This window comes from Microtus oregoni, unplaced genomic scaffold (genome assembly GCF_018167655.1).
Source record: "Microtus oregoni isolate MIOR12 unplaced genomic scaffold, Mior012 000022F_ref0000154, whole genome shotgun sequence".
Classification (NCBI taxonomy): Eukaryota; Metazoa; Chordata; class Mammalia; order Rodentia; family Cricetidae; genus Microtus; species Microtus oregoni.
Window position 1 is genome coordinate 26,696,945 of NW_024543081.1, and position 26,345 is coordinate 26,723,289.

Below are 26,345 nucleotides of genomic sequence, written 5' to 3' on the forward strand. Positions count from 1 at the left end.
CTCGCTGTCTAGCACATTTGCTGTATTAGCATTTGCTAGGGATATTGTTTGATATCTTTACATTTATCACTGTTACTTCCAGACCATCATCATTCACCCATATCTTGTAAATGATGATTATTGGTACATAAGGAAATTATTCATTAATTCATGTGGCCATTCATCAAATACTTAGCACATAGAAATACAGAACAATTCATAGACTCATTGTCAAGCAGTAAAGTACTGTGCAAGGCAGTGGGTATCAGTCAAGCTGAGCAACTATCACGTCTGTATTGTGGGAGTAAAACAATCCACTGTGGCTTATAAACATCAGCCAATCAGGCAAGCAAATAAGTATGTAATTACAATTAGTGATGAACACATAGGCTGCAAGAATCACAAATGTCAGGGAAATCTCACTATGATAAAGTGGGAAACTATAATCAAACTAGAAACTGGCAAGTAAGAGGAATCAGCAAGACAATAAATCTCATGAGAGGTGCCTGAAAGTAGAAGGAACAATGCAGGCAGGCTTGAACTCAAATGACTTTTAACTCAGAATTGACTCCAGATGGAAACTGAGTCACATGTGGGTTCCCATAGAAAAGTCCAAAAAAGGAAAAAACATTAGGGAGTATCAGAATCCATGTAGATGCTGGTATAGTATACTAAGTATACTAGCTATACTTTTAAATAGTTCCTTCACTACCAATAAACCCTTCACTGAGAACATGGTATCCAAGACACAAGCTGGCCAGCCAGACTAGCCATATCAGGTAGCTCTGGCTTCAGGTAAAAGGCTCTGCCTTGAACAAAAAATGAGGAGTGTGACCAAAGAAGATTTCTAATGTCAACTAGTATTTCCCTGTATATATGAACATGTATGCATGCTCATTTACACATTATGCAAGCAAATACACATCTGCAAGCATGCACACACACACACCATGAACATACGTATAAAAAAAGGAAGAAAAGTAATTGTCAGGCTTGTATATCTTGGTCCATACCTAATCTGGACTAAGGTATCACTATACAAGTTTAGTCTTGACTTATAGACACTCATCCGTGATACTGCGGCTCTTCATTTTCTGCATTATCAGTCCATGAGTGGATAGGAATGTGCACAGTTTTTCATGGGGACCACAAGCTCTCCAATAAATGCACAGGGACTTCATACTAATTATAAATGCTCAGCCAATAGCTTAGGCTTGTAACTAACTAGCTCTTACAACTTATACTAAACCATATTTCTTATCTACGCTCTGCCACATGGTGGTACCTTTTTTCAACACAGCATGTTCACCTTGTTTCTCCCCACCTGCCTTCTTCCCCATGCTCTCTTTTTGCCCACAAGTCCCACCTAACCTCTACCTGCCCAGTTATAAGCCAGTCAACTCTTTATTAACCAATGAGGGTAATACACATTCACACTGTACAAAAAGATCATTCCATAGTATAGGAGTGCAATCAATTTTATTTTGACTTGACACCCTTGTGAAACTCTTCCTTATCTAACAATTTTACTGCAGAGACTGCAGGAATTTTCACACATGTTGTCCTCTCATCTGAAAATAGCAATGGCACGATTCTTCTAATGCTCTTCCTTTTCCAAACGTCTCGTGAACTTAAGGAATTCCAGTGTGCTTGTTGGTTTGTTTCCTCAGAGTGGCCAGGACATGAGAATAGTATTGTAGTGATAATATGTAGTTATAACATGTTAATAAATGATTTTCAAACCATTAATCAAACACTTTCAACCTTTTACTGAGTGGCATATTGCTTCAAGTGTTTGTGTTTCTGTAGACTCTAATATTCCACTTTGTGGTTAGAAAAGTTGGTTTCTGTTCTGAGAATTTCATCTATAAAAAAAAAACTATTGAGTTTTACCCATGCTTTTTATATTATGGGATATTTATGTATGTGTGAATATATCAGATTTAATAATGTTAAATTATCCACAAATTCTTAGAAAATAAAACCTCAGCTTAGTCAAGTTATCTTTTCGATATATTTACAGCTTCAATTATTTGTTGTTATTATGTCTGAAAATTCACCTACTCATGATTATGAACAAAATTGAAACTGCTGTATCTTAACTAATATTTTCAGCATATCAACATTATACTAGTCCAAGGGAGACACTGTGACATACATCTGCAATCCCAGCACTCAGGAGACTAAGGCAGGAGAATTGCCAAGTTCAATGCCAGATCTGTCCAAAGTAAGACAGCCTCATAAACTGAGTTGGGGAACCTTCATTACTTCTATTCTTTGGAATAGATAAAATGTTTAGAATTTTTATGTCACAATTGTTTCATAGTTATCTGATGAACCTATCAGAGTTTGTAGACTCCCTTGTGGGAAGAGTTTTAATTATGGTTATACGTATTTAATTTTCCCCTCTTTTTTGATTCAACTTCAGAAACGACGCACTTTCAGAAACATCTTAATTATATTTGAGATCTTCTCACAATAGACTCCATAATTAGCATTATTATTTATTAAATTTCTCAAAGCCTTTAATTTCCTGATTTTCTAATCCTTAATACTGATCTTTTATACTTTTTCTCTTTACTCAACTTGCAAAGAAGTGTTTCTGTTTCACTGTCCTTGGCAGAAAAGAAACAATCAAGTTTATTGGTCCTTTAGACTTTATCTTTTTTTTTATTTCATTGCTTGTTCCTATTGTATTGCTTTTTCCTTATATATACCTTGTGTTTATCCTGGGGATTACTTTGTTTTATTTGGTTTGATATGATTTTGATAATTCTTTATGTTGAGTGGCCAGCACATTCATCTTCAACCTCTTTTTAACTACTAAGTTTTGTTCTGTGATATTTTCACTATCCCCCAGCCATCATTTTCCATTACAAGATTATGATGTATTCTTAGATCAACATGATATATAAATTTTGTATATTATTTTTAATTTTAAGCTCATGGTATTTTATGATTACTCTTAGTACATTGCTTTGTCACTTGATGGCATTATAGTTGTATCATTTATTTTTCTGTTGCTGTGATAGAACATTAGGGCCTATTTGGGTTTATGGTTCCAGAGCTTTAGGGTCCAGTGGAGAGGGCAAAGCAACAGGTGGCAGACATGGCAGCTGGAGCCGAACACTGAGAGCTGAGGACTGCCTCTTCAATCTCACAAGCCGGAAGCAGAAAGAGTGACCTAGGGATGGCACAAGACTTTCAAAACCTCAAAAGCCTACCGTCAGTGACATATTGCTTCTAGAAAAGCCCTACCTCCGTAGTCTACTCAAACAGTGCTGCCAACTGGGACGATGGATTTAAATAACTGAATTTGTGGGAGCCCATTCTCATTCAAACCACGACAGCAGTCATTCACTGGGTTTGTTTGATGGCAGTTCTTTAAAACCTGAAGAGGCTAGCTTCTCTTAAGATGTGTCTACAGTTTTCAATGTTTCCCTGTGAAGAACTTCAGCTACCTAATTCTTTGATACTATACTCCATTTAACAATAATTAATTGAAAGAATTAGCTCAAGCTTTTTAATTATTTTATTTTATATTTTTATTATTTATTTTTATTTGTTTTGGTTTTTTGAGACAGGATTTCTCTGTGTAACAGCCCTAGCTGTCCCGGAACTAGCTCTTATAGACCAGGCTGGCCTTGAACTCATAGAGGTCTGCCTATCTCTGACTCCTGAGTGCTGGGGTTAAATGCATGTGTTACCATGTCTTTTTTTTTTGATACAGTAACTTCAGAAAATAGATCCTTATGATACTGATCTATAAATAATTACACAAATTTTATTACATTTTGAGACTATATTATTAAATGTGTTAAAATTCAGAATTTACATTTTCCTGATACATTGGATACTTCTCTCTTATGTAGTGACAGCACTTATCCCTAGTAATACTCTTTTTTAAAATACATAGTATTTGTTTAACACAACTAACTTAATTTTGTTAGAAAATTTCAGAATTTTTATGTAAGTGTATTTAGGAACATCTCATCAATAAAATAGATTACATCTTCCTATTTAATATGGAAATAATTCTGATATTGGAAACTAGATCCCCAATGTCTAATTTTGTCCTACGACTGTTTACAAGATTGGTTTTGGCTTTTAGCATTTGGTCTTTTATGTATACAGGCGTATTTTGTCCACATTTAGCTTGTATGGACTTTACAGAGTTTCTTGAATCTGAAATTGCTTCCATAAAAATTGGTAAAAACATTGGTTCTTGAAACAGCTTTTCTGCCACAACTCCTTTTCCTTTGACAATCTAAGTCATAGGCATGTTGGAATTTTCATTATTGTCACCCACATTATTGAAGCCCATAAGAGTTTTTTTTTCCTCAAGGGGCATTTTCGCCTGATGCTTATCTTATGAGCTGCCTTAACATCATTCAGAATTTGTATGTGTGCTAGCCTGCGTTTTCTGCTTCTCTGCTTACTCCCTGTCTTTTCATTCCTCGCTAGCATACTTGCCCTTGTCTTTAACTGAACAGTTAAAAGCACTGCAGTGAATGTTGGCTGCTAGTTCTGGCATCTAGCTCCAGTCAGAACAGGTGTCTCTGTTGATCATCTTATCTCAGGAGAGGGAGAGATATATAGCTCTTTCTATGCTCTATACCTTTATAGTGTGTTTGGGAAATTGTGAGTAACTGGTAAGCTTTATCATCATCTGGAACTGGTGGGGGTTTTTATTGGGTTGCGTTTTTGTATATGTCTAAATTAATTGAAATCAAATGAAAATCTTTACCTCTTGATCTGTAGTCCCAATCTCAGTTCTGATCCTTAATCCTCAATTCAATCACTCTTTCTCTACTCCGTGCATGCGTCCTTCAGGAAACGGTTTATCTAATAAACTTTGGGAACCAGGAAGGCATTTCAACGGTAGAGTACTTACTTAGCATTCCCCAGGTTCATTTTTTAGCCACATCCCAAATATTAGATTCCTTTCACAGATTCTCTTCATTTAATGATTTATTCGTTTATTTACTTTTAAGATACAGTCTCAAAGAGTAGCCCAGGCTAGCCTCAAACTCGCAGCAGTCTGTTGTGAGGTATTTGTACATGCTGTGAAAATATATTGCTGTAATTGGTGTAATAAAAAGCAGAATGACCAATGGCTATGCAGGAGGTATAGGTGGGATTTTGGAGAAAAGAAGAGAAGGAGGAATTTAGGTGTTCAGGAGATACCATCAAGCCATGGAGAGAGTTGAATAGAGAGAATGAAAGAAAAATAAAACATAGATGAATAGAAATAGGCTCATTTAAGTTTTAAGAGCTATTAGGAACAAGCCTAAGCTATAGGCTGAGTTTTCATAATTAATAATAGGTCTCCATGTTGTTATTTGTGAGTTGACAATCCAAAGGAAAGTCCAATTATAGCAATCCTTCTACCTTAGCCTCCTGACTGCTGGGATTATAGACATGAGTCATCATATCTGCCTCCTTTTGGGAATTCTTTCTTTGTGTTAGCCATTATGTGCTGGTGTTTCGTTGTTGTTGTTGTTTTGTTTCGTTTTATTTTTGCCTTGAGTTGATGACTAGTCATGATTCTGTCAAAAAAACATTAGAGCAGTAGTAAAAACAGCACATTCACTAATAGTGAATGCATGCTCTGCAGTGACATCAGAACACAGCACATTCTGCACTCTCTGCAGTGACATCAGAACATGGCACATTCTGCATGCTCTGCAGTGACATCAGAATACAGCACATTCTGCATGCTCTGCAGTGACATCAGAACACAGCACATTCACTACTAGTGAATGCATGGTCTGATCATTTTTGGTTTCTTAACTTCATCTATCCCTAGCCTATTAAAGACCCAACATTTCAGATAATGATGAAGTAAGGTGGTGAAGTGGAGAACCTCACAGCCTTTTCTTATCTAGAGTTTCTAATCAAAGTCCAGGCTCAGACTTGAGAACAAAATGGCAGTTTTGAATTGAGTCATCAAGAAAGGTCTGTCTGAAAAGTGACTTTTGATGCAAGATCAGAATGAAAAGTATCATTGGGCCAATGTGACCCAAGACATTTCAGCTGCTAAAAAAGACTTCCTTCTAAAATATTTACTTATCTTGATCTTTGCCTCTGCTGCAGCTGCTGTTTGACTCCTCTAACCAGGATGTTTGGAATTGTCTCACAGGTCCTGGCCCAGGTGGTGCTATTCATGTGCATGAACACAGCTGGGATCTTCATCAGTTACCTGTCGGACCGCGCCCAGCGCCAGGCCTTCCTGGAGACACGGAGGTGTGTGGAGGCCAGGCTACGCCTGGAGACAGAGAACCAAAGACAGGTACCAAATGGAAGACCGTGTTTCAGATGTCACTGAGACAGTCTTTTTATCCTAACACAGGAAACTCTTCCTTCCAAACACATCCTGCTTTGCCAGCATTCTCTCTAACTGTGGGATCCCAGAGTCTAAAAGACTCATGTTAGACTTTGAGTTAATGTAAGTTATTCTTATTCTCCACATTGTTTTCTATAAGATATAAACACCTCACAGACACCTGTAACTGACATAACTATTTGGGACTAAGGCAATCATTCTCAAAAATCACCAGCACCCTCTTATTTGCATTCCTTCTTTAAAACTATAAATTATTATTTCAGATAATGTTTTCACAACATAGGTCCAAAACAGGAGCAGAAGGAGAGGGAGCACGAGCAAGGAACTCAGGACCACGAAGGGTGCACCCACACACTGAGACAATGGGGATGTTCTATCGGGAACTCACCAAGGCCAGCTGGCCTGGGTCTGAAAAAGCATGGGATAAATCCGGACTAGCTGAACATAGCAGACAATGAGGAATACTGAGAACTCAAGAACAATGGCAGTGGGTTTTTGATCCTACTGCACGTACTGGCTTTGGGGGAGCCTAGGCAGTTTGGATGCTCACCTTACTAGACCTGGATAGAGGTGGGCAGTCCTTGGACTTCCCACAGGTCAGGGAACCCTGATTGCTCTTCGAGCTGATGAGGGAGGGGGACTTGGTCGGGGGAGGGGGAGGGAAATAGGAGGCAGTGGCGGGGAGGAGGCAGAAATCCTTAATAAATAAATAAATTTTAAAAAAACACAACATAGGAATTTAAACTATAAACTCATAGCTGGGCAGTGATGGCTCACACCTTTCATCCCAGCACTTGGGAGGCAGAGGGAGGTGGTTCTCTGTAAATTCTAGATCAGTCTGGTCATATATGATTCTAGGACAGCCAAGGCTACACAGAAAAATTATATCTTAACAAACAAACAAAAATACTATAAACTCATAAAAGATCCTGATATTTACCAAGTTGTTCATACTTCACCCTGGTTTTGGGGAGGTATAGTACACAAAATAAATTCAGCAAACCTGAAGCCGAACATAGACTACAGAACAATGTAGACAAAGAAGTTTAGATGAGGTTAGAGAGTTGGAGAAATGAGTTTCTGTTTGAAAAAAAAAACATTGAAATAAATAAGAATTTTAGACATATTGCTTTGGAGATTTATAGATCTTAAAAATAGTTTGTAGCAAATGATATGCTTTTTTAGAATGAGATATGCTTTCAAAGGATGAAAATTTGCTCCTAGTACAGCTAATCAGATGTGAAAACTCCATTTATTCCATTGTTTTTGAAAGCAATTGTTAAAGAAAATATTAAGAATGTACTGAAAACCTGCATTAGAACCAACATACAGGCTCCTAAATTTACATATTCCTGGGAGTTGTATGCATAGTGGATGTATTGGCGATACCATAGCCGGCTCTTCTTCTTGCAGTTAAGTGTGTACTGTACCACATCCATTCTAAACCCTCACTAATGGGTTGTGACATTATGCAGCAGCTGTGAGGGGAGACAGATGGCTCCACATTGCAATTGTCTTTTACTCTTTTGGCTTCTTTGGGGGAGGGGGGCACCACCCAGCTCCCAAATAAATCACACACCAGTCTTATTCTTTCTTATATATGCCCGACTTCAGCTTGGTTTGTTTCTAGCCAGTTTTTCTTCCTTTAAATTACCCCATCTATCTTTTGCCTCTGTATTTACTTCTTACTTCTGTATTTCTTACTTCGTGGTTGGCTGGTGGCTGGGTGGCTGGCCCCTTCTTTTCTTCTTGTTCTCTCACACCTTCTTCTCTCCTCCTAGATTTTTTTCTCCTCCTCTGCCTGGCAGTCCTGTCTATCCTTTCTCCTTCCTTACTATTGGCCCTTCGACTCTTTTTTTAGATCATCAGGTGTTTTAGACAGGTAAAATAACACAGCTTCACAGAGTTAAACAAAAGCAACATAAAAGAATGCAACACATCTTTGCATCATTGAAACAAATGTTCCACAGCATAAACAAATGTAACAAATCTTGAAATAGTATTTTACAACACTGCATTATTAAAGCATTTCTTTAGTGGAATCATGGGAAGTCAACGAACCCAGGTCTGTGCTATAATGGATGTATCAGACAAGCTGGGTCCAACCTCCTGGGCCAAGACTCACAGCACAGAAGACACCACTGACCTTGCAGATTCTGCATCAATGGTAGGGAATTCAGAAGAGGAAACCTCTCAGTTAATGCCTAAAAACATTGCAGAACCTCCTTAATAGCTGTTTTATAGGTTCTCTGAAGAGCACTGAGGATCAGTTAGAAAAATTCTTTCCCAAAAGGAAAGCACTTCATATAATAAAGATCTCCAGGAGTGTGTATTGTGTTCCTGTGTGAATCAGAGCCATTGCCAGACTAGCACATCAATCTTTCTGGGTGACTTGTGCCAACTCAGAAAAAAAAAAAACTCGCCATGTTAATAATTTATGCAGCTGTTGATCCTGATGGTCTATCACAACAAGAACCACACTGTGCGTGAGTCTTCAGCATGCTATTTGCAGTGTTTATAAAATACTGGAGGCACTGATAATTGGTGCTTCTTATCCTTAAGGTTCTGTCTTTTCCTGTTCTTCAGTCCCAAGCGTTTTATAATCACTGTAATACAGCTATCTAACTTGCTGCATGGATTCTTCTACTGCCATCCATCCCTAATCATAATTAATTTATTTTTTATTTGTGTGTGTATGTGTGTGTGAATGGACATATATGTATGTGGGAAGATGCTCCTGTCTATGTGTGTACAAGGAGAACAGAAGAGGGATATCAGATGTATTCCTCCATTCTTTGCCAATTACTACTTTTGAAGCATGTTCTTTCTCTGAGCCTGGGACTCACAGTTTTCTTGGTTACTCTGGAAATCAAGTCCCAGAGACCAACCTGTCATTGACCCTCTGAGCTTTTCTAGCTTGTTACGTGAGGTCCAGAATCCAAACTCTAGTCTTAATGACTATGTAGCAAAAGGATTTCTCATCTGCCAGGCCATCTCTACAGATCCTTAGCTTATATTTTTACTTAATAGAAGGAGAAAGAAATGTGCCAGGATGACAATGTAAACACTCCAAATGCAGACAGTCCAAAGTCCAGTAGAGTTTTGTCATAGTCTATTGCTCCCTCGTGGAGCTGTCTACACTACTGGGTTCTCATCTTTACGGCAGCCACCCATTCGCCACTCAGTATTTTCCGCATTGCATTTGCATGGCATTAGATACGGCATATATAAAAATACAAATTTATGGAGCAGTCTTGTTGGTTTTGTTGACAAAAATATCTATCACTTAGTAGATTATTCGTTGTAAAAATTAAGCAATATATCCTGTAACCTTATATACCCATAGTCACAGAAATAATCAAATACACCTCACATGTTGTTCCCTCCTTCCCCTAGTACCTAAGACAACCGGCTCTGTATCACTCAGTGCCAAAGTGACTTCCCACTGACATTTGGTCTCTGCTGCAGGTTTCCATTATCCCTGGGAACATCCTTTGTGGTAGAAGGCCAAAGGAGTCCAGCAAAAAACACACAGGCTTTTGAATGAGAATGTCCTGGATTTGAAAACTTTGCTTGGTTACTATTTTGGCGAGCTGAGAATAATCTGAGTCTTCTTTTCTCTATCCACAGCAAGGATATAATAATATCTTGCCTGAAAAGCCTCCTTAACAATTTGAAATATTGTGTGCAATGCCTTCCTCGCAAGTCAGTGAAGAGTTTCCATTAGCGTTATTTTGTATAATTATTTATGTGACTCAGCCAATTCAGCTCAGTCCCAAGAGGACTCATTTGGGAAAACATTATGAATTGGCCTGTCTCATTTGAAAGAAGGTAGAGTTCTTTAGCTGGAGGGTAGGCAGCATGGGGGCTCGCCTTAAGCAGGCAGCAGCTAGACCTCATCACCATTACACTTCATCTGTATTTTTCAAAATATTATGTGTCACTGACGAATACATCCCCATTTACCTCTTAGAGCTAATTATGATACTGCAATGGCTCATAATTCTCTACTATGCAAAGGAGGTACCAGAAGAGCCTAAATAACAGATGGCAAATGCTATCTGGATAATTATCCCAAAGATCCTTACCAGTATTTTTTTTTTCAACTAAAAGTGAAAGCTGAAGAAGCCGTGTGAACACGAATAGTCATGTTTTATGGGCTTTTTCAAGTATGGGCTTTATCTTGTGGTAGGACACAAAGGGGTTATCTAGATAACTTATTCGTTCAATCATAAGCTGACTTATTTGTTGTGGATGGGTTACAAGGGGGGAGTTCAGCTGAATATTAAGAGCACACTGTGGGCAGTCATCAGCCTTGGGACTTAAAGTTTATTGGGTAATGATTGGGTAAGGACATCTCCAAGGGTAGTTGTGGCAGTAGAGGCTGAGTCACAGATAACCTGCAAGCATGCAGAGAACTCCCTAAAAAGAAACACCTTCCAAACTGACCCATGGATGAGATTCAGCACAGTGAAGTAATGACAAGTACCTCACCCTGGGCAAAACACATAAGACTCTCTTGGAAGAGAACACAGTTCGTAGGTGTAACCTATAAAAAGCCTCACAATTCTTCACTCAACTTGTCATCTTTATAGGCACTCATCCATAGTGTAGACAGAGTCAAGAAAGACTTACTTTTCACTCCTGATAGGGTCTCAAGAATGAGTAGAATTTCAGTTATTTAAGATAGTGAGGATACTACTGATAGATAATCTACTAAATGTTTGGCACTAAGTTTTGTCGGATTCCATTCAGGAAGTTGTGTACTTCTTCAGTGGAACGCTGCTGCTCTCCATACACTGAACATACAAGCCCAGAAGAATGGCATATTAATAGATACGCTAATGCAGAAGGGTCAAATTTCATGGGATCCTACACTCAGATAAAGAACTATAGGTAATATAGTTATTGCTATATTATATATATTATATTATAATAATGACTGCTGAAATGGGAAGAATTATCTCTCCCAGGCACGAACCCCTATTGGTTACTTAATACAAGTAAACAGTCCTGAAAGCACATACACAGAAACACAACAACAAAAATGAAACAGATTCTGCAGGTTGTAGTTATATATTTGTGCATATGTATTGTCTTAGAAAGGGGTTCTATTGCTGTGATAAAATACCATGACCAAAAGCAAGTTGGGGAGGAAAGGGTTTATTTGACTTACAAAATTCCACATTGTAGTCCATCACTGAAGGAAGCCAGTCCAGGAACTCAAACAGGAACGTGGAGGCAGGAGCTTATTCAGAGACCCCAGAGAGGTGCTGTTTATGGATTTGCTTAGCCAATGTTCTAATGCCGTGAAGAGACACCATGACCACACAACCTTTATAAAGGAAAATATTTCATTGGAACTGGCTAACAGTTTCAGAGGTTTAGTCCATTACTATCATGGTGGGAAGCAGGCACCACACAGGCAGACTTGGTGCTGGAAAATTAGCTGAGAGTTCTATATCTGGATCAGCAGGCAGCTGGAAAAGAGAGAGGATGGGCCCGGTTTAAACATTTGAAATGCTAAGTACACCTTAGGAACACACTTTCTCCAAGAAGGTCACATCTATTCAAACAAGGTCACATGTCCTAATCCTTTCAAATAGTGTCACTCCATATGAACCTATAAGGGGCCATTTTCATTCAGAACACCACAGAGAAGAAAAGATCTGGTTTAGCTTACAGTTCCAGAGGGACAGAGTCCACCATGGTGTGAAGGAATGGTGGTAGGATCATAGTCCATGCACACACAGGTAGCAGAGAGAGAGATAGAGCAAACAGTAAATGGAGCAGAGGTAAATTCTCAAACCCCCAGCCCAGTCCAGTAAGCCTTCGTCTACTAAAAGTACGGTAATCTTCCCAAACAGCATCACTTACTAGAGACCAAGTTGTCACACGAATGAGCCTATGGGGAGACATTTCTCATTCCTCCTTCATCTGCATTTCTCTTGTTCCAAGACCACCAGAGATTAGTGCAAAAGCAGCTTCTATCTCTCCTTCATCCGATATTCTGACACTTACCTAGCATTTTTATTAACACTTATTTAACTGGATACTATTGCACTTGAACTTTGGCTCTCTTCTTGCTCTTTTTCAGGTGTGTATTCTTTTTTAAAAAAGGGTTCTGTGTAAAAGAAAGGAAGCCTGTGTCAATCATAGACAACCCCCACTGAAGCTAGCAATTGGGTAAGAATGTTCTTACCCGATGTAGGAAAAGCTGGGACAGACTGAATGCAGACAAACTAGGGGAATTTTCCATCTGAAAGTTACATCTCGGAACATCTCTCTTTGGGGAGTTAGATTCTAATTATTGCAGTTTTTGTAATCCCATTTCTCCTCCCAAATGATCCAAATGGCCCATATTTATTTTAAATATTAAAATGAATTAATTGTTTTTCTTTCAGCTTCGAGAATTGCATAAACCTCTTTATGGTAATCGTGGCATTTCAAGGTGTCTCAGAAGCTCCAGGGGCGCTGGAATAAAGTTTCTGATGATGCCATATGTCACGGCAGCAGGAGATTAGTTTCGAGTGCGGCAGATGTTTTTACTGTATTACAACAGTTCTGTTTACCTTCAACGTCTTTGTTAGAAAATAGTGACGTGAACTAGGGGCTTGGACAATAGATTGAGTGGCAAGCTGGGCTTCCCACTGAGCTCTGAGTAGGGTAGTTTGATCTATGTCTCTGCCCTATAGCATCTAGGATGTCTTTAAAGATACAGATATAGATGACTAATAAGAAGAATCAGGGCTTGTTTAAAAGTGGAAGAATCTCAAAATAGTTATTTCTTCTCCAGGGATAGAGAACTTATTAGAATATAAAATCCACTTGATCTTCTTGCTATACAATCATCTTTCTGCTCATCTCCATCCCTTAGATTCAAAGTCACCCCCAAACCACCCATTTAGTTCAACCTTATTTGTTAGTATATCTCAAATTCTTTATTTTCATCTGGACAGAAACATTTACTGTTTCCCACATTCTGCACCCTGGCTACACTTACTCCTTTGTGTCTTTCTTCTTACTTGGTATGACCATCTTTTCTCCCCTAGCCTTATGCATTTATTTTTGTTTATTTATCATATAGACAATATTCTGCCTCCACGTATGCCTGCACACCAGAAGAGGGCACCAGAGCTCATTATAGATGGTTGTGAGCCACCATGTGGTTGCTGAGATTGAATTTAGGACCTCTGGAAAGGCAGCCAGTTCTCTTAACCTCTGAGCCTTCTCTCCTGTTCACCTCATGCATTCTTAAGTGCTCAGGTCAACTGTTATCCCTCCACAAAGACTCCCTCTGAATGCAGCTCTGTAACCTTCCTCAAAGTTCTATTTATACATCTCCCTATAAGCTTAATCTCTTTATACAGTCTTCTGGATCCCTCCTTATATTCTCTATGGAATGGATTTATTGAGATGGAACAGATATTTACTTTTTCTTCTTCACAATAACTGTAGTCTCAAAAGGGGGAAAACACAAACCAAAAAACCAAAAAAAAAAAAAAAACCAATAGAGTCAATAGACATGTAGTGGCCTCTACTAATTGCTTTCCAAATATTGTTTCATCTATTAATAGATAACTTAATAGATTAATAACATGCTTTCCTTTTGTAGTGTAATTACTCAGATCCTTATTCAAAAACAAGAGCCTAGTCTATCCTCAACCATTAAGAATGTTAGTCAATAAAGGGCAGGCCTCCCATGTATATCAAGTTGTAGTAAGACTAGGTGCCTCTTCTCTTACTGAGGCTGCTGGACAAGGCAACACAGTAGGAGGAAAGTGTCCCAAATTCAAGTAACAGATTCAGAAACAGCCCCTGCTCACACTGTTAGTAGTCCTACAAGAAGATCAAGCTATACAACTGTATCATACGTGCAGAGGAACTAGATCAGTTCAATGTAAGCTCTCTGGTTGGAGGATCAGTGCCTTTTTCTGAAGAAAAAGGAGGAGGAGTGGATGGGGAGGGGAGAGAGGAATTTGGAGAAAGAAACTTAGAGAAGAGGAGGAAGGGAAAACTGTGATCAGGCTGGGGAAAATTAATTAATCAATTCACTAATAAAAATAAATTTAAAAAAGAGAATGTCAATCAACTCTTGTTCTGTTGATCCCCCTTTGGTATCTATATTCCTTTATATAAATGGCATCACCATGCTGCTAGAAACATATTCATGACCTTCCTAGCATTGTCTACAACAATCTGCTCCTCATAGGTGAATTTTGTTCATAATTTCATCTCCATTGCTTATATATCTTCTGAGTCAAAAATAAAAGGTTATTTCAGTCACCATCCTTTCCCCAAAATGTTACATTCTGCAAATTCTGTGATGGTAGAAATAGTCTAAAACTGTGCTACCCAAACTCTACCAAGCACTTAGGAGTATTGACAGCACATAAGACTGAGGGGAAACAGTGTGTGTGTGTGTGTGTGTGTGTGTGTGTGTGTGTGTTTGTGTGTAGAGCGACAAAGTCAATGTTGGGTGTCTTCCCTAATCACTCTCTTTCTTTCTCTCTCTTTCTCTTTTCTTTCTTTCTTCCTTTCTTTTTCTTTCTTTCTTTCATTATTTATTAATGTATTTTGTAACTGTCTGTCATTGATCCTAAAGTTTACTGATTTGTTGAGGTTGGCTAGCCAATGAACTTCAGAAATCTGTGCCTCACAGCCAGCTTTTTTATGTTCCTGCCTGTGGTCCCAACTGAATCCTCACGCTTGCACAACAGACAATTTACCAACTAAGTTATCTTGCCAGCCTATGCCAAAATTCCATCCCTCCTCCTAGATTCCCCCTTCAGAACCTCCATCATATTAACACGTGTATTATTGCTATCCAGTTAGATTAGTGTATCATAAATCACATACTGCGGGTCAAGCACTCAGGTCCCAAAGATTAAAAAAGAAATAGATGATGCTTTCAATACAACTTTCATAGTAAACTGGAGTCGGGTAAGATTGACACTTTGCACCTTAGTCTCAGAATTCTATGTAGCATGGTATACAGCTCCACTCTTAAATAGCAAGCTCCTCAATCCATGAAGAGCTTTGCATTTCTCCACCATGGCAGCTTCTTTAAATATGCAAATACTAGAGGGAGAAAGAATTAAGGGCCCAGAATCAGAAAATCAAGAGCTAGAAAACTTAGAGCGCTCCCTTTCCTCTGCACCTCCTATTTTCTCTCCTTTCCAAATAACTTTCTCTGCAGTTCACGTCCCATTGTGGGAAAAGGCACTGCCACACATTTACGTCTACTTCAATCTAGGGAAGAGTCTAAAATAAAGTGATGTTATTCAGTCAATCTTAAAGTATTGGAACTGAGATATAATTGGCCAAATTTAGGATGAGTACTACCATAAGGTTTGCTGTGAGAAGCACATCACACACAGAATCGTGGCCACTGAGAGCCTTTCCCTGATTGTGGGGTGGGAAGGCTTCCAGATGACTGTCAAGTGCCCAGTATTGTCTTCTACTATCTACAAGTTTCTCTCAGTCACTCAGAAAGCCTCCTCTATGGTTCTCAGTCAGAAATAATTTCTTTTTCCTTGGCACACAAAAATTTTAGTTTGCACCGGTTTTTGACACTCTGCCAGTGACCGGAGAACTATGTTACTTTTTTTTTCTGAGCAAACATGTATTTACCACAGAAAGCATATCAATAACAAAACAAAGAAATGATTCCATATAAGTCTAACTTGGAGTAATGGGTTTGGGGGGTTACTCACAAGGATATGAGAGATTCAAAGACAGTTTCATCACCTCTATGTGGGTGATATCTCATGAAAGCTGTATTCCTGGAGCTCCCTGCATAACCAACATGCAGTTTGCTCTACCAGGAATTATTTTTTATCTGACAACCCTGGGGCAAGGATCTTGTAGAAGCTCAAGTTTTTTGAGCTTCTCGAGTCTTGCATGTTTCATTAGCTTCCTGAGTTCTAGAAGTACCCTTCCCCTTCCAGGAAGGGATGTTTCAATTTGGGAAAAATGGCTTGCCCACACCAGGTCAGCACTACGATTTCTTTTAGCTGCCGAGAACATGTTGAGCCATGAGTAAAGCCTTTGTGTTAATGGTTATTGATTTCCTTGTCACAGCTGTCTTTGCTCTAGAGAACATCTACACTCCATGTGGCTAGTCCTCTATCCCTCATTCCACCTTTGCAATATTTCCATGATTCATTTGTATTTGAAGTGGAACAGGGTAGAAAAAGACAAGCATGGATTTGAGTCTAGTTTTAAATACTTTTCTAGGTGGCTCTGACTTTAACACCTAATTTCTGTCAAAAATTAGACTCTCTACATCTTAAGGTTGTGTGAGGAAATCAAGCTACATACGAAAGTACCGGGTACATTAGTCGACTTAGTGGTGCATCAAGAGGTGTTAGTGGAGGAACAGGGTTGACTCTTGGACCGTTTGTGGCACTTCCTGAGTTTAAGAGCAGCGGATCCTGAGAATATAATAGTGTGGCTTTTCTTTCTTGCTATTTGTGTTCCTATTCAGATTTCCTCCTTGAGCAGAATTCACTTTACACACTCCTCCTGACTCAAAGAAAGGCCACCACCCTATGCTCATTTGCATACAATTAACATTTTCAGAGGCATTCCAGGAAGAAGAAATCAATCACCATGACAGTTCACCACACCTTTGATCCAGCATTGAGATGTAGGGGAGCCACATGTGGATATTTTATCTCAGGAATCTAAACAGAGCTGGGACTTGATGCTTAATACAGCCCACTAGGAAATACTGAAGAGAAGTCCTGCTATGTTATTTCGATGCAAGTATAGCCATGTTTTTAAGTAGTAAAATAGAGAAGAAAAATAAAATACATATAATTTAAATGACCCAGGCCTATCACAGTCTAGTTAACTGGATTTTAGTGTAGGTGCATTGACTGGACTTCTACACCCTTTATTTTGCGTAAGGAACATGCAAAAATTGGAAACAATCTAAAAATACTTTCTTAGAAATCTCAGTACAAAATCATTCTATACTCTTGTTCCTTAATGTTTTGTCTCTGTCTCATTTGAAGGAAATTTATCAGAATAAGCTACTTTGGGAGGGGTTTTGTCTTGTTTTTAGTTCTCCACAAAATATTATTCATTTTTTTCTTAAATACAAAGCTTTTTTTTCTTTTCACACTCCTCTTTTGTTCGTAACACCATACTTAACTAAATCTGAGCACAGTCGTAGTGAATATAACTGGTATAAACAGGTTTAGAAAGAATTCTTGTGTCATGGTAAAGAGAAAATTCTTGTTATTATTGTTGATGTTTTCTACTATAGTTTTTTAAGTTAAATTAATTTATTTACTTTACATCCCTACCACAGTTTTCCCTCTCTTCTCCCCTCCCATTCCTTTCCTCCACTTACCCTCTGCCCACCCCCAATCCTCTCCCCTCTTTTTCTGTTCAGAAAGAGACAGGTCTCCCATGAACATTAAGAACATACGGCACATCAAGTTACAGTAGAACTCAACACCTCCCTTTGTATTAAGGCTAGGCAGCTCAGCCCAGTATGAAGAATAGGGTCCCAAAGCCAGTCAAAGCATAGTGATAGGCTCTGCACCCGCTGTTAAAAATCCCCAGAGAAGACCAAGCTACACAACTGTCATTTCTCTTGTGTCTTTTCCCAAACAGATGCTGGATTTTGCAAAAGCCTACACTAGCCAATAGAGGGTGTTCCTACAGGTCTCTCCACTTCATCATTTTATCCTCCTTCATTCCTGTTGTCCAACAGAGTTTGCAGTTCAGCTCCACAGAAGCCACGTCTATTGTACATTGTTAAGATGTAAATATTTAGTCTGTATAACACTTGATTCCCCAAGACCTCAAAGTATTTTAATTATCACATATATTATTTTGTATCACTTTGTAATGTGTAAAAGACCTAATGCTGATTTCTGGCCTGATGTCATCAAAGCATTATTATTGTCCACTAGGCCACTAGACTGCAAACAAGCAGGCAGAATGAAGCTGATCTGCTGGCTGGCCCCATGTGGAACACAATGCCTACAACAAACTCCTTCCTCACTACACTAAATTCGAGAAGTCACAGTTTGTCAGATGCATGACTGGGTAGTAGATGATACTGTACAATAGACCGTAGGGTGATAGGAAAAGACCAGGACAGCACCAAGTGATCCACTGCATCCAGAAAAGAGTGTTTTCTAAGTTCTGTGTCACAGAGTCCACAGATGTATGTAGCCACTCGGGATCACCAATTACTCTGCGTCTGAGGACAATCACCTAACATTTCTGTGCCTGGATTTCCATATCCAGGAAACAGTGACAATAAACACATCTACCTCACCAGTCCTGGAGATCCTATGAGATGATCACACATGGGCCTGACACATATAGCAAGTGAGCAAGTGACCTATTTAGATCTCTCTTAGAAGTGTTGAGGTCAGTACTTCCTGATTCTCTTGCATTTTGTTGTGACTTGGTTTGGTTTGGATTGGATTGTGTTGGACTGGATTTGAGTTTCGGGGGCAGAATCTTATTTTATAGCCTAAACTGACTTGGGTCTCTGTCATCCAGACTGACCTTGATCTCATGATGATTCTGTTGCTTCTTCAGCTTCTGGGGTGTTTGGATTACAGGTGTGAGCCACTATACCCAGTTTCCATATTTTCTTGAAACAGGAAATCAAACAAAGTCATCAGCCTGTGAGACACTGAAATGATATTAAGCAAGTACAAAATGATACAAGCTAAGACATTCACCATTCAAAAATATAGAAAACTCAAAGAAAATTAGATTGTATCTTAGGCTGTGAAGGGTAGCTCATGCTTGTGCCTGAAAAAATGAAAGAGAAAACCAAGGAGTATGTGAATGATGCATGCAGTGTCTGGGTAAGTTTGGCTGATAATGATACAGTTCATGGTTTTCATGTGTAAATTAGAAAGATATTTTTATCTTAATTTTTTTTAAATCTATCTTTTCTCATTTTACATATTAGTCCCAGTTTTTACCCCCTCCCCTCCTCTTGCTCCCTCCACCACCACCCCTATCTTAACCCCCATCCACTCCTCAGAGAGGGTAAAGCTTTCTATGGCGAGTAAACAAAGTCTCACACATTGCTTCGAGGCAGCACCAAGGCCTCCCCAACTATATCTAGGATGAGCAAGATATACCTCCAAAGAGAATGGGTTGCAAAATGTCAGTACATGCAGTAGGGATAAATCCTGGTCTCACTGCCAGTGGCCCACAGTCTACCCTAGTCATACAACTGTAATCCATATTCAGAGGGACTAGTTTGGACCTATGCTGGTCTTCTCACAGTCAGTCTGGAGTTGGTGAGCTCCCATTAGCTCAGGTAAGCTGTTCACCAGTTAGAACGGCTAAGATAAAAAAAAAAAACACCAATGATAGCTTATGCTGGAGAGGATGCAGAATATGGAGAATACTCCTCCATTGCTGGTAGGAATGCAAACTTGTGTGGTAATCACTTGGGAAATTTGTATGGCAGTTTCTCAGAAAACTGGAAATTAAGCTACCTCAAGACTCATCAATACTACTCTTGGTCATATACCCAAAGGATGCTCAAACATACTATAAGGACATTTGTTCAATTCTGTTCATAGAGGCATTATTTGTAACAGCCAGAACCTGGAAACAACCTAGATGCCTCTGAACTGAAGCATAAATAAAGAAAAAATGGTGCATCTGCACAATGGAATACTACTCCGTGATAAAAAACAGTAATATCTTGAAATTTGCATGCAAGTTAATGGAACTAGAATAAACCATCCTGAGTGAGATAATCCAGACCCAGAAAGATGAGCATAGGATAAAAAGCCTATAGTTCCCAACTCCCAGAGAAGCTAAGTAACAAGGAGAACCCTAAGAAAAACATATATAGATCCCCCAGGAAAGGGAAATATACAATATCTCCTGAGAAAATTGGGAGCATGGGGGTGGGAGGAGAAGGGAGGGCAGAAGGGGAAGAGGAGGGAAAAAAGGGAAGGGATGGTAGAAACGTCTTTTTATAATGTTTTTAGTTCTAAGCAGAAAATAGACCCAAGTTCATAGTTAAACATCTGAGAGAAAAGTGATAGTTCACTAACCAGTTGGTTTTCACATCCAGGTGTCCTAAATCCCAACCCTTGGGAGGGAGAAACAGGCAGATCTCTGTGAGTTTGAGTCCAGCCTGGTCTACAGGGTGTTCAAGACAGGCAAGGCTATGCAAAGAAACCCTGTCTCAAAACATAAATAAAAAAGAGGAGGAAAAAGAAGAAAAGGAAGAAGGTCAGATTGGAAGGAGGGCGCTGCAAAGGCTAGGAGTCTACCACAGGAGCACTTTCTCAGGACGTTTTATGGAAGGAAAGCTGTGAAGAGGCGAGGCTGGGCTCTGCTGCCTCTGAGGTATTCCTGTGCAGTACCGGCCTTGCCAGGTTAGAGGCCATAAAGCAAGTGAGGAGGTTGGCAGCTTGCGTGACTAGACAGACTGGCTGTAAATAACTTCTTTCTGACCTTGTTCCTTTATCTGGGACATGGATTTAGTAATCTCTACCTCACTGAGCTGTACTGACAATAAAATGGGACAACAAATAAAAAGACAATTTTAAATTTAAATGTGCACTACAGATGTTATTTTAAAAATCATTAGTAATGATGATTATTGATATTTTATATTATGTTTGACAATGATATATAATCTCCTAATGGTGCAACCAAAAGACTGCATATTCGAATCTTAACTATTGTTTAAACTTTCAAATTAGGTACTCTAAATGCTACTGAAATAAGATGTCCTTCACATTAATTAATGTGAAAAGTTCAGCTCCACATAAAGTTAAACCTTATTAATTTTATCAGCTTTATATCAATATAAATATACTAGAATTATAAAATTGAATTGGAAATTAAGAATTTACTGTATCAGGGATGGTGTTGAGAAAGCCTCCTAAAATCTGTACCATAGCATAGTTCCAGTCAGGTAGCTATGGAAACGACTGCATATTAATATTTGAAATAGGCAAGAGTTTTTCACATCTGACTACACACAGCCATAGGCTAGGTGGTTCCCTAATGCAATGCATCTTCAAACACTTAACGAAAATGAAATGTAGCTTGTCTTCTCAGATGCGTGCTCTCCTGAAGCTGATGAAGGTCAGGTTGGAGGGCCCCTGCACTGGAAAAGACCCTTTGAGGCCTCAGAAAGGCTCCTGGAAGTTAGTAGCTACTGTTTTTAGTTTTCATTCCTGCATATCCTCCAACTTACTGAAGTGTTAGGAGCCACCCAGCCTGGAACGGACTATTACTTACTTAGAATAGACGGCATCCTTTTTTCCTAACACACCTGCAGAACGAAAGACTTCACTCTGTAATGTACTAGTTCTCGTCTCTTCTAAGAAAGATTGGGTGTTAAAATTGGTGCATTCTGAATGTTTCCTATGCCTTAAGTGGGAAAAGAAAAACTGATGCTGTAGAGGTCATTTTTCCACAAGCATTTGCAGCTATCCAAAAATATACATGGTATTTCACCGTGTTAAAGCAATAGTTGGTAGCTTTTTAAGACTCACTCCTCCTGTCCCCTAACACCAATTGTAGTGTGCATTTTAATTATTTCTTTTATTTTTGAGGTTATAATATAATAACATAATCCCCCTTCCTTATACTTCTTCCAAACTCTCCCATATACCACCCTACCCTGTCTTCTTTCAAATTCATATTTTTTTCATTAATTTTGTTGTTCCATGGATATAAATGACAGATGATAGATAGATAGATAGATAGATAGATAGATAGATAGATAGATAGATAGATAGATGATAGATAGATAGATACATGCATACATACACAATTCATGCATATGCATATACATACATAAATACATATTCCTAAGAAATACATGCTCAATCTATATAATATTATTTGTGTCTGTGTTCTTGTGGCTGACCAATTGGTGAGTTCTTCCTTGAGGAAGACTCTTTTTTCTACTCTCAGCTTTCTTGGTTGCCTTTAGTCCTTCTTGTAAGTTTGAGGCCTTGTGGTTCCCCTCCATTCTCATTGGCATGTTTATTGATGTTGTACTTATTCATCTAATGTTTAAGGAGTCATGCTGGTGAGACTTTACTAGTTTAGCTCCCATGTAGATTCCAGTCCCAAATGATAATTCTACAAAACACCCCCAAACCTAAGGCTCAGGTACATGGCAAGAACAGGGCAGGAAAATTTTAATAACCATGGGATCCAGGAGTTTACTGTATGATGGTGTCTTCTAGTAATGAAGCACATATTTTATGAGTTTCTGACATATTAAAGGAGTTTCTCGTTATTGAAGGAAATATCCAATATCTAATGTCAAGCTTGCTAGGGCCTGTGTTTCTCAACCTTCTGTGTAAGAACTCACAGGACAGTTTTATTCTGAGTGAATTTACACCATGCATAAACAACGTAATTGGAAAGTTGACATCAGGGTCCCACAGACCCAATTTTGATTTCCAGGGTTGCATCCTAGGGGCTGTGTAGTCTTGGATAAAAGAATATATACCATAATGTGCTCTAGCTTCCTTACTTGTTGAGTTAGAATGTCCCAGTCTACCTTACTGAGTCACTATGAAACATATTTGAAATAAATGCTGATAGCGGAATTTTCTGAGAGATTGCTGTAATTAGATACCCCTTCCCTGCTTCCAGGGTTGTCCTGGTATCCCCATAATTCCTAGAGTGGCAGAAATGTTTCTGAACCCACTTTCCAAGAGGCTTGCCTGTTACTCAGAAGGCAGGACTACAGTGGTCACCCGGCAGCACACTCTGAGCCTGGTGTGTATCACGGGTGATTACTATTTATTGAAGGAAATTGAATCGAATAGTCAAATAGAGTCAAATATGCATGCTTTTTTGGTGTCTAATGGAATGGTGGAAATATGTGTGGTGTGACATTTGCAAACACATAATCAGAAGGACTTCCAGGGCATGCATAATTTGTAAAGAACTGGTGAATTTCTGAAAGGACTTTTGAGAGAACTGATGAAATTTTAAAATGCCTTTTTTTCTTCTCTCACCTCTGCCACCATTAAACAAGAAGGCGGCACTCTTCTTGTCCACTGACTTTGGAGGTGGATGAAACCCTGTCTTAGGAGATCAGTTGTCCTTCTGTAGACCTTGCTTTTTGGGTGGATTTTGAAGGACAGAGGTTGGCAAGTCCCTTTTATCCCTGTAACCTATGTAATTAGTTCCAGAGCTGAATTGCCTTTCACATCAACCCCAACGAAATGTGGACACTAGCCACTTTGGGGTATCCATAGAGATTGTCACTAGACACTGTGGAGCTACTGACAAAAATCAGAAGTTACTGAAATACAGCCTCCATTTAACATCTCAGGCTTGCAGAAGTACATCTAGTTGGCCAAAACATCAAACCCCACCCAGAGATAAGTAGATGAGGAACATGAAGTCATGCTCCTTCCTCTGAAGGGACATCCCTTTTGCATTGGTTTGCTTCTCTTTGATAAATTAATTCAGTTTGATAAAACAAGATGGTAATACCCACTTGCTTATGTCTACACATAAAGTGCCAATCTCTCCATTATAGATAGATACAAATGTAGATAGTGATATATTTATAACTATGTGTCTACATATGTGTGTGAATATGCATATATTTTTCTATTATTTATCTGTATTACATTTGCTAAAGCAAGAACCATAACCAAAATACAAATACATGTTGTAGGTATCTCTCAAGCAGAGTTGTTATGTAAATGTTTGCAAAATCTATTTAGTTAAATTTCTGTTCTCTGTGATTTCCTTCTAAACACTGATATTGACTGAAAAGACTTCCTTGCCTCGCCACTACCTGCGGAACTACAGGAAGAGAGACAATATTTGTTCTGATTCATTCAAAAAGACAGAAACGAAATAGAATCCTCTATTATTAACCATTGTTTTTATTCATTTTTAATGCTTAAAATGTGAAAGCAAAGAAATATGGAGAAGAAGGAACAAAGAAAAAGAAGTAATTAGCATTTGTAGACCCCCTCCAAGTCTGTGTCATGACTTAGGTTTGTCCTCATTACCCAGAACCCACTATGGGAGGCTGGATATCATTCCCATTTTAGGGACAAACTAAACTATGCCATTCCACTATAAAATAAATTGAAACCAGTCTGTCTTAGTCCAGAACAAAATTGATTTCCTTTCCTAGGTAACATGAAGATCAGGGTGGCAAATAAATTGAGCCACATTCCTGTGGTTTCCTAAATGCCCACCAGAAATAAAAGAAATCACTTTTCATTTCAAATGAGCAAAGCACTTTTACACGGACTAGGAAACAGGTCTATAAATATGAATTGGCCCCTGGGAAAATATTACCAGCTCCACGGGATGATTGAAATGTCACTTTTCAGGTTCATGAAGGTATTCCTAAACAGATGTTGCGGGCCTTTTCAATGCTTTTTAATGTTGCTTTATTTCTATTTTCATTAGTTATTACATCACCAGTTGATGTTCCTGACAAGCCGAATGAATTGCAGCCTGAGATCGATGTCATTGGGCCTCTGTTTGAGTCTATGTTTGTATACATTTATTGCTAATTGCTTCCAGCTCTGTTGATAATGGGAATACAAATGTATGGCAGAACACATGAGACAAGAGACGGCAAGAGACTTTGGACATATATTTACCTGCATTACTTAAACAGTGAAACATCTGTACGCCTGATATGCGGAGGAAGCTTATTTCCAGAACAACTGAACAGGCCAGTAAACAGACATGGAGATCAGCTGTTCTCAAGTTTGTTCACAGGGACCCCAGGCAATGTTCAAGTGCAGCTTAAATCTCTAAAGGTTTGCCAGTCTCTCAATAAACCTGGTCTTCTCTACTGATCTACCTACCTTGCAAACCATTCACTATTCTTATGCATGAGCATAATGCAAAGTAAATCATTCGGTTAGGAGCAGGAAGATCCATTAGGTGAAAAGATGGTGTTCGAAAGGATAAGGGATAGGAAATGAGGCCCAAGTGGGTGCTTTTGCCTTGTTAACTTGGAATGCTTGCTTTCGATCTCATGGAGCTGCTGAAAGTGCAAGTTTAAATCCAAGAATGGAGGTTAAAATAAAAACACAACCTCTGGAACAGGTTGGCCATACTGGTCATTTACCTGGAGGCAATTAAGGAAGGAGGTTCAGACAAAGGAGTAGGGGGGGGGTTGGCTTCTGCACCAAGCTCTGGTGTTTCCCAACATTTAAGGGGTGATCAGAGGAAAAAGAATGAGGGAAGGCACTAAAACTTTCAATGACAATGACAACAACAATAATTAAAAACAAGTCCCCTGGTGATAACATACCCAGAAGACCAGGGCATCTAAAAAGCACCTGATGGTGCCCTGGAGTCATGATGGGAAGCTGTGGACAGATCTTCTTGTCCCTGCTGTTGAAAAGCTAAGAAACATAAAGAGCCACACGTGACCCATTTCTTCTTGATGTGTAGTAACGTAAAGAGACATGTAAGAGAGTCGGCTGTGTGACAGCATTGCATGACACTCAAGACCAGGAAAAGAAAATAATTTGGGGTCTTAGGAATCCCGACTCCCTGACAATGTAAAGCATATCAGTTTTTAGATCTATTATCTTTATATCTCTTTCTAATGAACACAGGATATGTGGCTCACTGTTCTGACTTCTATCCTAATGTCATTCGTATCTTATTAGAGCCGTTTTCAGTCCCTGTGCCAACTAGAGGATGACACAGGAAAGATAAAGTACATACCTACTTGATCCCCAGTGCGGAGCACAGTGCCCACCAACTCCTCCCTCATTGTACATCCACCAAATTGCTGTCTATCAAATACATGAATGAGTGGGGTACAAGTCTGCACAGAAGATTATAGAATCCTGGGACAGCACCGTTACAGGACCTGAAGCTCCACTATACCAAAGGAAATGAGGACCACACACATGGAGAGAAACCAGGCTCACATCCACATGTCGCCGTTTACTTGCTCTGTGTTGTCAGAACAACCATCTGACCTCTTGGTGGCTTGATTGGCACAACTGAAAAACAATGATGTAAGCTTATCTTC

General features: G+C 39.0%; 1 protein-coding gene across 3 annotated transcripts in view; it reads left to right on the plus strand.

The window, feature by feature from the left end:
• The window catches only part of Adcy8 (adenylate cyclase 8), a 206,341-nt gene that overhangs the window by 39,935 nt on the left and 140,061 nt on the right, over nt 1–26,345 (plus strand). For all 3 annotated transcript variants that reach the window (XM_041672606.1, XM_041672605.1, XM_041672607.1), the window contains exon 2: nt 6,122–6,271. In XM_041672606.1, the coding sequence (XP_041528540.1) occupies nt 6,122–6,271 (150 nt within the window). The remainder of the gene's footprint in view (nt 1–6,121; nt 6,272–26,345) is intronic.